Here is a 14,798-nt window from a genome sequence, read left to right as displayed (position 1 = left end):
AAAATACAAGTGTTGCATTCTTATTGGAAGGACCACAAATACGGGGATCATAATAAATTTTTCCATTTTGTGCTATCTTTTCCGCTTTTTGTTTGCTTTATTTTTTTTTACCATTTTTTTCTTTCTCTCTCTATTGGTGAGAGAAAAAAAAGAAAAAAATAATAATTACAAGTGTTGCATTCTTATTGGAAGGACCACAAATACGGGGATCATAATAAATTTTTCCCCTTTGTGCTATCTTTTCCCCTTTTTGGGTGCTTTATTTTTTCTGTACCATTTCTTTTTTTTTCTTTCTCTCTGTATTGGAGAGAGAGAAAAAGAAGAAAAAAACAAATACAAGTGTTGCATTCTTATTGGAAGGACCACAAATACGGGGATCATAATAAATTTTTCCACTTTGTGCTATATTTTCCCCTTTTTGTGTGTTTTTATTTTTTTTGTACCATTTCTTTTCTTTTCTTTTCTTTCTCTCTCTGTTGGAGAGAGAAAAAAATAAAAAAACAAAAAATAAATAATTACAAGTGTTGCATTCTTATTGGAAGGACCACAAATACGGGGATCATAATAAATTTTTTCACATTGTGCAATCTTTTCCCCATTTTGTGTGTTTTATTTATTTTTTACCGTTTTTTTTTCTCACTCTATTGGAGAGAAAAAAAAAACAAAAAAATAAATACAAGTGTTTCATTCTTATTGGAAGGACCACAAATACGGGGATCATAATAAATTTTTCCACTTTGTGCTATCTTTTTCCATTTTTGTGTGCTTTATTTTTTCTATACCATTTCTTTTCTTTTCTTTTTCTTTCTCTCTCTATTGGAGAGAAACAAAAAAGAAAAAATAAATACAAGTGTTGCATTCTTATTGGAAGGACCACAAATACGGGGATCATAATAAATTTTTCCACTTTGTGCTATATTTTCCCCTTTTTGTGTGTTTTTATTTTTTTTGTACCATTTCTTTTCTTTTCTTTTCTTTCTCTCTCTCTTGGAGAGAGAAAAAAATAAAAAAACAAAAAATAAATAATTACAAGTGTTGCATTCTTATTGGAAGGACCACAAATACGGGGATCATAATAAATTTTTTCACATTGTGCAATCTTTTCCCCATTTTGTGTGTTTTATTTATTTTTTACCGTTTTTTTTTCTCACTCTATTGGAGAGAAAAAAAAAACAAAAAAATAAATACAAGTGTTGCATTCTTATTGGAAGGACCACAAATACGGGGATCATAATAAATTTTTCCACTTTGTGCTATCTTTTTCCATTTTTGTGTGCTTTATTTTTTCTATACCATTTCTTTTCTTTTCTTTTTCTTTCTCTCTCTATTGGAGAGAAACAAAAAAGAAAAAATAAATACAAGTGTTGCATTCTTATTGGAAGGACCACAAATACGGGGATCATAATAAATTTTTCCACTTTGTGCTATATTTTCCCCTTTTTGTGTGTTTTTATTTTTTTTGTACCATTTCTTTTCTTTTCTTTTCTTTCTCTCTCTGTTGGAGAGAGAAAAAAATAAAAAAACAAAAAATAAATAATTACAAGTGTTGCATTCTTATTGGAAGGACCACAAATACGGGGATCATAATAAATTTTTTCACATTGTGCAATCTTTTCCCCATTTTGTGTGTTTTATTTATTTTTTACCGTTTTTTTTTCTCACTCTATTGGAGAGAAAAAAAAAACAAAAAAATAAATACAAGTGTTGCATTCTTATTGGAAGGACCACAAATACGGGGATCATAATAAATTTTTCCACTTTGTGCTATCTTTTTCCATTTTTGTGTGCTTTATTTTTTCTATACCATTTCTTTTCTTTTCTTTTTCTTTCTCTCTCTATTGGAGAGAAACAAAAAAGAAAAAATAAATACAAGTGTTGCATTCTTATTGGAAGGACCACAAATACGGGGATCATAATAAATTTTTCCACTTTGTGCTATATTTTTCCCCTTTTGTGTGTTTTTATTTTTCTTTACCATTTCTTTTATTTTCTTTTCTTTCTCTCTCTATTGGAGAGAGAAAAAAAATAAAAAATAAAATAAAAAAAATACAAGTGTTACATTCTTATTGGAAGGACTATAAATACGGGGATCATAATAAATTTTTCCACTTTGTGCTATATTTTCCCCTTTTTGTGTGTTTTTATTTTTTCTGTACCATTTCTTTTCTTTTCTTTTCTTTTCTTTTCTTTCTCTCTATCTATTGGAGAGACAAAAAATAAAAAAAATAAAAAAAATAAATACAATTGTTGCATTCTTATTGGAAGGACCACAAATACGGGGATCATAATAAATTTTTCCACTTTGTGCTATATTTTCCCCTTTTTGTGTGCTTTATTTTTTTTTACCATTTTTTTTCTTTCTCTCTCTATTGGAGAGAGAAAAAAAGAAAAATAAAAAAATAAATACAAGTGTGGCATTCTTATTGGAAGGACCACAAATACGAGGATCATAATAAGTTTTAATAAATTTTTCCACTTTGTGCTTTTCTTTCCGCTCTTTGTGTGCTTTATTTTTTCTGTACCATTTCTTTTCTTTTTTTTCTTTCTCAATTGGAGAGAAAAAAAAAGAAAAAATAAATACAAGTGTTGCATTCTTATTGGAAGGACCACAAATACGGGGTTCATAATAAATTTTTCCACTTTGTGCTATCTTTTTCCCTTTTGTGTGCTTTATTTTTCTGTACCATTTATTTTTTTTCTTTCTCTCTATTGGAGTGAGAAAAAAAGAAAAAAAAATAAATACAAGTGTTGCATTCTTATTGGAATGACCACAAATACGTGGATCATAATAAATTTTTCCACTTTGTGCTATCTTTTCCCCTTTTTGTGTGCTTTATTTTTTCTGTACCATTTCTTTTTTTTTCTTTTCTTTCTCTCTCTCTATTGCAGAGAGAAAAAAAATAAAAAAAAAATAAATACAAGTGTTGCATTCTTATTGGAAGGACCACAAATACGGGGATCACAATAAATTTTTCCACTTTGTGCTATATTTTCCCCTTTTTGTGTGTTTTTTTTTTCTGTATCATTTCTTTTCTGTTCTTTTCTTTCTCTCTCTATTGGAGAGAGAAAAAAATAAAAAAGTAAAAAATAAAAAAATACAAGTGTTGCATTCTTATTGGAAGGACCACAAATACGGGGATCATAATAAATTTTTCCATTTTGTGCTATCTTTTCCGCTTTTTGTGTGCTTTATTTTTTTTTACCATTTTTTTCTTTCTCTCTCTATTGGTGAGAGAAAAAAAAGAAAAAGAAAAAAAAATAATTACAAGTGTTGCATTCTTATTGGAAGGACCACAAATACGGGGATCATAATAAATTTTTCCACTTTGTGCTATCTTTTCCCCTTTTTGGGTGCTTTATTTTTTCTGTACCATTTCTTTTTTTTTTCTTTCTCTCTGTATTGGAGAGAGAGAGAAAAAGAAGAAAAAAACAAATACAAGTGTTGCATTCTTATTGGAAGGACCACAAATACGGGGATCATAATAAATTTTTCCACTTTGTGCTATATTTTCCCCTTTTTGTGTGTTTTTATTTTTTTTGTACCATTTCTTTTCTTTTCTTTTCTTTCTCTCTCTGTTGGAGAGAGAAAAAAATAAAAAAATAAAAAATAAATAATTACAAGTGTTGCATTCTTATTGGAAGGACAAATACGGGGATCATAATAAATTTTTTCACATTGTGCTATCTTTTCCCCATTTTGTGTGCTTTATTTATTTTTTACCGTTTTTTTTTCTCACTCTATTGGAGAGAGAAAAAAAGAAAAACAAAAAAATAAATACAAGTGTTGCATTCTTATTGGAAGGACCACAAATACGGGGATCATAATAAATTTTTTCACTTTGTGCTATATTTTTCCCTTTTTGTGTGTTTTTATTTTTTCTGTACCATTTCTTTTCTTTTCTTTTCTTTCTCTCTCTATTGGAGAGAAAAAAAAATAAAAAAAATAAAAAAATTAAATACAAGTGTTGCATTCTTATTGGAAGGACCACAAATACGGGGATCATAATAAATTTTTCCACTTTGTGCTATCTTTTCCCCTTTTTGTGTGCTTTATTTTTTCTGTACCATTTCTTTTTTTTTCTTTCTCTCGCTATGGGAGAGAGAAAAAAAGAAAAAAGAAATAAATACAAGTGTTGCAATATTATTGGAAGGACCACAAATACGGGGATCATAGGAAATCTTTCCACTTTGTGCTATATTTTCCCCTTTTTGTGTGCTTTATTTTTCTGTACCATTTTTTTTTCTCTCTCTCTCTATTGCAGAGAGAAAAAAAGAAAAGAAAAAAAATACAAGTGTGGCATTCTTATTGGAAGGACCACAAATACGAGGATCATAATAAGTTTTAATAAATTTTTCCACTTTGTGCTTTTCTTTCCCCTTTTTGTGTGCTTTATTTTTTCTGTAGCATTTCTTTTCTTTTCTTTTCTTTCTTTCTCTATTGGAGAGAGAAAAAAAGAAAAAAAAAGAAAAGGAGAAATAAATACAAGTGTTGTATTCTTATTGAAAGGACCACAATTACGGAGATCATAATAAATTTTTCCACTTTGTGCTATCTTTTTCCATTTTTGTGTGCTTTATTTTTTCTATACCATTTCTTTTCTTTTCTTTTTCTTTCTCTCTCTATTGGAGAAAAAAAAAAGAAATCATAAATACAAGTGTTGCATTCTTATTGGAAGGACCACAAATACGGGGATCATAATAAATTTTTCCACTTTGTGCTATATTTTCCCCTTTTTGTGTGTTTTTATTTTTTCTGTACCATTTCTTTTCTTTTCTTTTCTTTTCTTTCTCTCTCTCTATTGGAGAGAGAAAAAAATAAAAAAAATAAATACAAGTGTTGCATTCTTATTGGAAGGACCAAAAATACGGGGATCATAATAAATTTTCCACTTTGTGCTATATTTTTCCCCTTTTGTGTGTTTTTATTTTTCTTTACCATTTCTTTTATTTTCTTTTCTTTCTCTCTCTATTGGAGAGAGAAAAAAAAATAAAAAAATAAAAAAATACAAGTGTTACATTCTTATTGGAAGGACTATAAATACGGGGATCATAATAAATTTTTCCACTTTGTGCTATCTTTTCCCCTTTTTGGGTGCTTTATTTTTTCTGTACCATTTCTTTTTTTTTCTTTCTCTCTGTATTGGAGAGAGAAAAAAAGAAGAAAAAAACAAATACAAGTGTTGCATTCTTATTGGAAGGACCACAAATACGGGGATCATAATAAATTTTTCCATTTTGTGCTATATTTTCCCCTTTTTGTGTGTTTTTATTTTTTCTGTACCATTTCTTTTCTTTTCTTTTCTTTCCTTTCTCTCTCTATTGGAGAGACAAAAAATAAAAAAAATAAAAAAAATAAATACAAGTGTTGCATTCTTATTGGAAGGACCACAAATACGGGGATCATAATAAATTTTTCCACTTTGTGCTATGTTTTTTCCTTTTTGTGTGCTTTATTTTTTTTACCATTTTTTTCTTTCTCTCTCTTTTGGAGAGAGAAAAAAAGAAAAATAAAAAAATAAATACAAGTGTGGCATTCTTATTGGAAGGACCACAAATACGAGGATCATAATAATTTTAATAAATTTTTCCACTTTGTGCTTTTTTTACCACTTTTTGTGTGCTTTATTTTTTCTATACCCTTTCTTTTCTTTTCTTTTCTTTCTCTCTCTATTGGAGAGAGAAAAAAATAAAAATAAAAACAATAAAAAATAAATACAAGTGTTGCATTCTTATTCGAAGGACCACAAATACGGGGATCATAATAAATTTTTCCACTTTGTGCTATCTTTTCCCCTTTTTGTGTGCTTTATTTTTCTGTACCATTTCTTTCTTTTTTTTCTCTCTATTGGAGAGCAAAAAAAAAGAAAAAAATAAATACAAGTGTTGCATTCTTATTGGAAGGACCACAAATACGGGGATCATAATAAATTTTTCCACTTTGTGCTATCTTTTCCCCTTTTTGTGTGCTTTATTTTTTCTGTACCATTTCTTTTTTTTCTTTTCTTTTTTTTTCTATTGCAGAGAGAAAAAAGAAAAATAAAAAATAAATACAAGTGTGGCATTCTTATTGGAAGGACCACAAATACGAGGATCATAATAAGTTTTAATAAATTTTTCCACTTTGTGCTTTTCTTTCCTCTTTTTGTGTGCTTTATTTTTTCTGTACCATTTCTTTTCTTTTTTTTTCTTTCTCTCTCTATTGGAGAGAGAAAAAAAATAAAAAAAAAGAAAAGGAGAAATAAATACAAGTGTTGTATTCTTATTGGAAGGACTACAATTACGGGGATCATAATAAATTTTTCCACTTTGTGCTATCTGTTTCCATTTTTGTGTGCTTTATTTTTTCTGTACCATTTCTTTTCTTTTCTTTTTCTTTCTCTCTCTATTGGAGAGAGAAAAAAAAAAAAAAAAAATACAAGTGTTGCATTGTTATTGGAAGGACCACAAATACGGGGATCATAATAAATTTTTCCACTTTGTGCTATATTTTCCCCTTTTTGTGTGTTTTTATTTTTTCTGTACCTTTTCTTTTCTTTTCTTTTCTTTCTCTCTCTCTATTGGAGAGAGAAAAAATAAAAAATAAAAAATAAATAATTACAAGTGTTGCATTCTTATTGGAAGTACGATATGTAACACCCCGTAGTACTCCGGTTGTTAACATACATGATATTTAACATTCACAGCGGAAGACTTTATTTGAAAAGGAATAAAGCATCTTATAAAAATACGAGTAAACTTTTTCCAAAACATTTCATAAAAACATTTCTAAAAACGTTCACGTCAGATACTGCGAAAGCGTGAATCTGAATATACATCTACTAATTAATCCCATGAGCCAGTATTAGTGGCCATTGACCATCAAGATATGACATCAAGTGTCATTCCTAACGGAGTCTCACGGACAGCATAACGACTGTATTTCGGATAACTAGAAACATGATTCCACACATACAGAGAACCTAATTAATACAACAATTTAAACAGATAGCTTGCAAGTCCCACACGGACTGCAATCCCCTTAATGGGTCAATACAACTAATAAGGCTCCATGCCCAAATTAACTGAATACATGCATCAAGTCTATATTAATTCGAAGTATAAAAGTATCAGTAAATAATCCATGGCTCTAAGAATACTATCATGAGCCTAAATAAATACATACAATAATCTCCATAAAATAATTAAGCATGTTAACAAGTCTACATGCCCACATCAAATCTAAACATAATATAAAATCATCAGCTGCATCATCAACTACTCCAATGCGGGGGCCTTGCCCCTAGAAGCATCACCACTACTCTGGGTACCTGAAATGATGTCCCCAAACGGGGTAAGATAACAACATCTCAGTAAGCTCAAGGTTCATAGAGGATCCTCTAACCCCTGAGCCCACTTCCTGCATAACAAGTCAGATATTTCGGACTTCGACCGTAGTCATGAAATATGAAGTCTCAAATGGTGTCACAGAAATTCGCAAATCTCTGAACTCCTCAATCAAATCATACTCTGCAATCATCATGCTAGCCACACCCGTGGTCTTTCTGCTCAAGGCATCAGCCACTACATTCGCCTTTCCAGGGTGATACTGAAGGTCAAACTCATAATCCTTCAGGAATTCCATCCATCTCCTTTGTCTCATATTAAGCTCCTTTTGATCAAATAGATACTTCAAGATTTTGTGATCACTAAAAACTGTGAAGGTAGCACCATACAAGAAGTGTCTCCATATTTTCAATGCAAAAACCATGGCCGCTAACTCAAGATCATGAGTAGGGTAATTCTCTTCATGTGGTCTCAGCTGTCTAGAAGCATAGGCCACTACCTTTCGCTCCTGCATCAACACACACCCTAATCCATACTTGGATGCATCACAATAGATCTCAAATCTCTTCTCCGAATCAGGAAGAATCAGAACCGGTGCGGTAGTCAACTTATCTTTCAATTCTTGAAAACTCACATCACACCCAAGGGTCCATGCAAATGGCACCCCTTTTCGGGTCAACCTAGTCAATGGCAAGGCAATTCTGGAGAATCCATTAATAAACCGCCTGTAGTATCCTGCTAAACCCAGAAAACTTCGGATCTCAGTAACACTCTTGGGTCTCTCCCAATCCAGCACAACTTCAATTTTACTCGGATCAACAGCCACTCCTATAGATGATATGACGTGTCCAAGAAACTGGATCTCATGTAACCAAAACTCACACTTGGATGGTTTGGCATATAACTGATGCTCCCTTAAAATCTGTAGAACTATCTTCAAATGCTCTGCATGTTCTTCCTTACTTTTGGAGTATATCAGAATATCATCAATGAATACCACAACAAACTGATCTAAATGTGGTTTGAAAATTCGGTTCATATAACTCATGAACACGGCCGGGGCAATAGTAAGCCCAAATGGGATCACTAGATACTCATAGTGCCCATATCTAGATCGGAAAGCCGTCTTCGGAATATCCTCTGCTTTTACCCGAATCTGGTGATATCCGGAACGAAGATCAATCTTTGAGAATACTGAAGCACCCCTGAGCTGATCCAACAGATCATCAATGCGTGGTAGAGGATACTTGTTCTTTACTGTTACCTTGTTTAACTGTCGATAATCAGTGCACAACCTCATAGTCCCATCCTTCTTTTTCACGAAGATGACTGGTGCACCCCAAGGAGATACACTCGGTCTGATAAAGTTCTTGCGGGATAATTCTTCTAACTACTTCTTCAGCTCAGCTAGCTCCACTGGTGACATCCGGTATGGAGCCAATGAGATAGGCCCCACACCAGGTACTAAGTCAATTGGGAATTCAATCTCCCTCTCAGGTGGAAAATGAGGAATTTCTTCCGGAAATACATCTTCAAACTCGCATACAACCGAAATATTAGCAGTAGGTTCTTTGGAGTCTCCTACGAGTCCTCCCAGGATAATGTATCCTGCATCTCCCTCATTTAGAGCCTTATTTAATTTTTGTGCCGTCAAGTACAAACTGTCCGGTTTTTCTCCTTTTGCAGCAAAGAAAACCCTTCTGCTACAACAATCTAGCATCACACCATATCGGACCAGCCAATCCATACCCAAGATAATGTGTAGATTCATGCCCTCAAGCACTATCAAATCCACCATATACTCTTCTTGCTCATATATGAATCTGACTTCTTTGCACTTCAAGGAAGTAGAAACAATGTCTCCGGTGGCAATCTTCACTACCATGGGAGGCGTGAACTCACAAATGGGTAAATGTACCCCATTCGCAACAAATTCCGATATGAAGGAGTGGGTAGCTCTAGAATCAAACATGGCATCAAAAGCATATCCTCTGATAAGAATAGTACCTCTGATAAGGTTTGGAGACCTCTCTGCCTCCTGCTGTGTCACTGCATATACCCTGGCACTAGTGGGCGCCATAGGCTCCTCTATGGCTCTCTGAGTAGGCACGGACTGAATAGGGATCGCCTGAATGGCTGCAACTTGCCCCGTCTTCTTGGGGAACTCTCTGGAATAATGACCTGCCTGACCACAACTGAAGCAAACATTCTGCCCCAGTCGACAAGCACCTGTATGCATCTTCCCACACTTGGCACAAGTGGGAATCTTCCCTGCACTAAACATTCCGCTTCCATTCTTCACAAAGGGAGTCTTCTTAAACTTGGTGTTCTGCTGTGCTTGCAAACCCTTGCCCTTACCCTTCCAGGGCGTAGTCCTCCCACTGAAGCTCTTTCCTGCTGCTTCCTTTCCCCTGGTACGATAGTGCTCCTGAATATTCTGGCACTGCTTGATCAACTCCACAAAATTTCTGGTGCAATGACCCGCCAGTTTGTCTGCTATCATATCATTCAGACCCTTCCTGAATCGAAAGGCCTTGTCTTCTGGAGTGAGGGGAGTTCTACCATAACAAGAATATTTTGCCAAGCGGTTGAACTTGCTGAGATATTCATCCACAGTCATGCCTCCCTGCCGGAGGTCTTCAAACTCACTCTTCTTCCTTTCCCTGGCTTCTTCAGGGAAGTACTTTTGCAGAAAATGCCTCTCAAATAATGGCCAAGTAATAGCATAACCTTGGCACTCAAGTGGGTTTCTAACATTACTCCACCAGTCAGCAGCATCCCCCTGTAACATGTACACCGCATATAGGAGCTTCATGTTGGCATCGCATTCCATAACCTGAAAAATACGCTCCATCTCTTGGAGCCACTCCAATGCTGCAATGGGATCTCTTCCACCTTTGTAATGAGGTGGGGAATGCTTCCTGAAAGCATTCAGCATACGCTCTCTAGTATCCCGGTCAAACCTGGGTGGTATAGCTGATCTATCAACCTCAATAATTAGCTGCCTCACTAGTCCTTCATGGACAGATGCCTCCGCCTCCTGATGGGCCTCTCCTGACCCTTCATGTCCCAGCACAACAGGCTCAAGAATCTGTACGGTACCAGCAGCACGTGCAACCTGCTGCTGCACATGTGGTGTAACTGGCGGTGGAGGAGGTGGTGAAGGTGGTGGAGGTCCTCCTCGTACCTCTGTCAACAGTAGTCGGATCATCTCAGCATTGGCCAGCCTATTATGCGCCATAAGGTCTTCACTGGCCTTTCTTAGCTGCTCTCTATCGCGATCTCTGGCCTCTTCGATTCTTTTCAAATCAGCTTCCCTGGTTTCATTCAGGGTCTGCTGCAATGTTGCTATAGCTGCAACAATAGGATCAGGAGGAGGGATTTGAACTATTCGCCTGGGTCTCCCTCGAGGTGCCATGTCACTACACAAAACTGCACGAGGTATGAGTTAGCTACGCTCAATCAAGTGATAGCATATGCAATATCATGACACTTAAGAGACACTCAATAAACAGTTCTAACACTTAAGCAATACATCAGTGAACGTCCCAGTGAAATTGCTCTGATACCATAAATGTAACACCCCGTAGTACTCCGGTTGTTAACATACATGATATTTAACATTCACAGCGGAAGACTTTATTTGAAAAGGAATAAAGCATCTTATAAAAATACGAGTAACTTTTTCCAAAACATTTCATAAAAACATTCACGTCAGATACTGCGAAAGCGTAAATCTAAATATACATCTACTAATTAATCCCATGAGCCAGTATTAGTGGCCATTGACCATCAAGATATGACATCAAGTGTCATTCCTGACGGAGTCTCACGGACAGCATAACGGCTGTATTTCGGATAACTAGAAACATGATTCTACACATACAGATAACCTAATTAATACAACAATTTAAACAGATAGCTTGCAAGTCCCACACGGACTGCAATCCCCTTAATGGGTCAATACAACTAATAAGGCTACATGCCCAAATTAAATGAATACATGCATCAAGTCTATATTAATTCGAAGTATAAAAGTATCAGTAAATAATCCATGGCTCTAAGAATACTATCATGAGCCTAAATAAATACATACAATAATCTCCATAAAATAATTAAGCATGTTAACAAGTCTACATGCCCACATCAAATCTAAACATAATATAAAATCATCAGCTGCATCATCAACTACTCCAATGCGGGGGCCTTACCCCTAGAAGCATCACCACTACTCTGGGTACCTGAAATGATGTCCCCAAACGGGGTAAGATAACAACATCTCAGTAAGCTCAAGGTTCATAGAGGATCCTCTAACCCCTGAGCCCACTTCTTGCATAACAAGTCAGATATAAAGCATATAATACAGACATACAGCATAAACATAGCATTATCATATCATCCTTGTGTAACCCCAGGGTCAAAGCCATAGATGGTTACATATGTGTGACTTCCAGGGTCAAGCCATAGACAGTCAACACAACCTCAGTATAAAATAGCTCCCAGAGTCAAGTCATAGGCAGCCTACATACCATGATCACTGGCCAGGATCCTCATAACATATATCATCACTGCATCATCATAACATCAAGATCATATAACATCTATATGAATATGAATGAATGCACATATACATCATACCATATACTTCCATACAATATAACCATAATGCCCACCATCATGGTGGGGCCACAAGAGAGAGGAGTCAACTAGAACTAGGAGCTTACCTTAGGGAGCTTAGCACAAGCCCACACTCCAATATAATACGTATGCTCCAACAAAATCCTCAAGTGCACGGTTCTCTAGGCACACCTAGAGTAGGAACCATTCACATCAATAATTACATATTAATTAATCAAGTCATATCCACGACTTAATCATTTAATGATTCCACTTTTCATACTCATATGCCAATAATATGCCCATTACAAGCCTAGACCAATTATTACTTATTACATATTTTAGTGCATTATTACAAGCCACTTTAATCTTCAATTACTTACATAGCTTAGAATCACATGCAAGGCTCACTTAGATTATTTTCAACTCATCCAAGTCATATTTATGATTATTATAAGTTACTAAGGGTTCCCCTAAGCCCACTTAGCTTAAATATCACTTTTACGGTTTTTCCATAACTGTACATGCTTCTGTTTTCTAGTTACTGGGCGTGACTCACTTGTTATAAAATTCTCATCTTTTAGTATGTTAATCTAGACTCAATTACCTTTCCAAAAAGGTATCATATGCCTCATTTGAAGTTTCCTAGCTCCGGTTATCACCATTTGAAGTTGGACAAACAAAGCTGTTTGCCAACTCCGAACAGGGCCCTAAACATCCTTTACCATTTCTGCGATTATGGAAATTATACTAAATCAATTGCTCTAAAAATTTTATGTAGACAACTAGACACCTTTATATTTAATTAGACATATTATGAGCCTAATTTGAGTAATAATTGAGGGAGAAAAAATTCATGGAAGTGTCAGCCATGTACAGCGCCCCTGCACATGCCTCCCTCTTGCAGTCCTCACTCAAACGAACATACAGAATGGAATATATCTTCAATTGATACCAAATTTTGACACCACGTAGATAACATCTCAATCTTCAATTTGATATAAGGCACATCCCTATATGACCTCTGTGGAGGAAGATATGCTCTCCCCAATTTTTCCTAAAAACTGGTTACTTAGCCTTAAATGTGTTTACTTAACAAACCTTAATTACTTTTGATTATAAATCCTAATTCACATTAATTCTTGGATTTTTCTATTATTAAGTCACATTATGAAATATCCTTAGTCCCATTATGTCATGATACTTAAATTTTACTAATTATTTAATTAGTGTACCTAAACCTTACTTTAGTCCAATTTTAGAGTTAAATCCTTGATTACTTTTGTTAATTAATCTCTACCCTTAATTAATCACCTAATTCATCATCTCCTTAATTTTAACACAACTAAACCCTTATGTACTTTATGGGGCAGATTTGATTAGCTATATTAATTAGGATTTTTAGCCATTATTAATCATGATTAGTGAGTTTTACTTAGAGTTAACCCACCTAGTTAATCTTTCTAATCATTTTTCCACACTTAACAACTTAATCACATTTTTTTGTCATCAAACCCTATCCTTACATGATATGGCTGAAATGTTCATGGTCCATTTTTGAGTTCATAGTCATCTTTTTACATGAACATCACTCAAAGGTCCAAAGGTGGCACCTTTAGTCATCCAATCCATCATTCCATGGTTCCAAACACACACACACTTAAGAATCATCATCAAACCATGACATTACGAAATTTTAAACAACATTCTCCTCATGAACATATCAAAATCAAGGCACTCAACAAGAAAAAGGGAGGCTTTTTGGTTCATATTTCCCAAGTGGGAGCTTACATCTTCAAGGTTTCTCCTTTAGCTCAAGTCTCCACCTTTTTCCACCAAGAACACACCTTTAGGCAAGCACACACCTTCATGAACATGCTCATGAGTTAGGCTCAAGAACATAAGAAGAAAAGATGATATTTTTCATGAAAAAAATTTAAGAACACTTACCCAAAAATCAAAGGAAACAAGCAAGCAAGTGTGATTCTTCAAGAGAGCTCAAGAACACAACTCCATAGCCTTTGCTCTCCACAAAACCATGGCTGTTTGGGATGATAAGGGACACGAAATTTTTGATTCACACCATGAAAATGGTATGGTTGTGAAGAGGAGAGTGAGGGGAACAATCTTTGTGAAGGAAGTTTGGTGGTTTAGAGAGATTTAGGTGAAGAAATCTTAGAGAGAAGTGAGAGAGTTTTCAAAATTTGAAACTTAGAGAGAGAAGGAGGTGAAGGGGCTGCTGATCAGAAATGGAAGGGAAGGAGAGGAGGGTGCCCTAATGAGGGGTGCCATGTCACTTAAGTGATATTCGTCCTTTAGTGAGACCCGGTGTAATTTTTAACTGATCCGTCGTCAAATTTTTACCCGAAAACTCTCAAGACTCTAACTTTAAGTACTTAACATTAATTTTGTCTAATTATCATGTTCATAACTTAAAAATTTGATTAGTAGATCACAGATCCACTAACAGTTGTTTAATTGCACTGTAGTCTTTACCGGTGTTCTTAACTGTACCCGGATTTCATAATCTTCTTAACTTTAACATTTTTGGTCTAATTATGACTCGTTAGGCATATATTGGTCTTTACTTCTATTTTCTTATCTTTTTCCTGTTCCGGGATTCTACCGGATGCTGCTACAACAGTACAAAATACCCGGCAGAAGTGACTTTTCAAAAATACCCCAATATGGGTATCAATCTTCACCAAATCATATCCTAACCTCATTCATGATGTTTATATCATTAAATTAGTTCTCTAACTATAATTTGCTAACTTGGAGCTATTCTACTAACTGTTATTACGTCAGCAGTCAAATTTAACAGATAAAAATTCATCTGTGCATAATACCTCAATATG

General features: G+C 34.6%; 1 protein-coding gene and 1 long non-coding RNA gene across 2 annotated transcripts; both read right to left on the bottom strand.

Moving 5' to 3' along the window:
• Window positions 1-8,713: 8,713 nt before the first annotated feature.
• On the bottom strand, window positions 8,714-10,741 carry LOC133312358 (uncharacterized). Its single transcript, XM_061513527.1, has one exon. It carries the CDS (start codon window positions 10,739-10,741, stop codon window positions 8,714-8,716), a length of 2,028 nt encoding a protein of 675 aa, XP_061369511.1.
• A 1,350-nt stretch (window positions 10,742-12,091) lies between these two features.
• On the bottom strand, window positions 12,092-14,443 carry LOC133312357 (uncharacterized). The gene is made up of 3 exons (XR_009751673.1): window positions 13,891-14,443; window positions 13,732-13,805; window positions 12,092-12,132 (listed from the first exon to the last, which is right to left on the bottom strand). It is a non-coding gene; the product is annotated as an uncharacterized LOC133312357 (long non-coding RNA).
• Between the last annotated feature and the right edge of the window lie 355 nt (window positions 14,444-14,798).

This window comes from Gastrolobium bilobum, unplaced genomic scaffold (assembly GCF_033153095.1).
Source record: "Gastrolobium bilobum isolate Gb01-03AN ecotype WA unplaced genomic scaffold, APGP_CSIRO_Gbil_v1 utg28848, whole genome shotgun sequence".
NCBI lineage: Eukaryota > Viridiplantae > Streptophyta > Magnoliopsida > Fabales > Fabaceae > Gastrolobium > Gastrolobium bilobum.
This window is presented reverse-complemented; position numbering and strand designations above follow the sequence as displayed.

Coding starts and splice junctions, on each gene's coding strand:
- LOC133312358 (XM_061513527.1), bottom strand. CDS start 10,741: ATGGCACCTCGAGGGAGACCCAGGCGAATAGTTCAAATCCCTCCTCCT.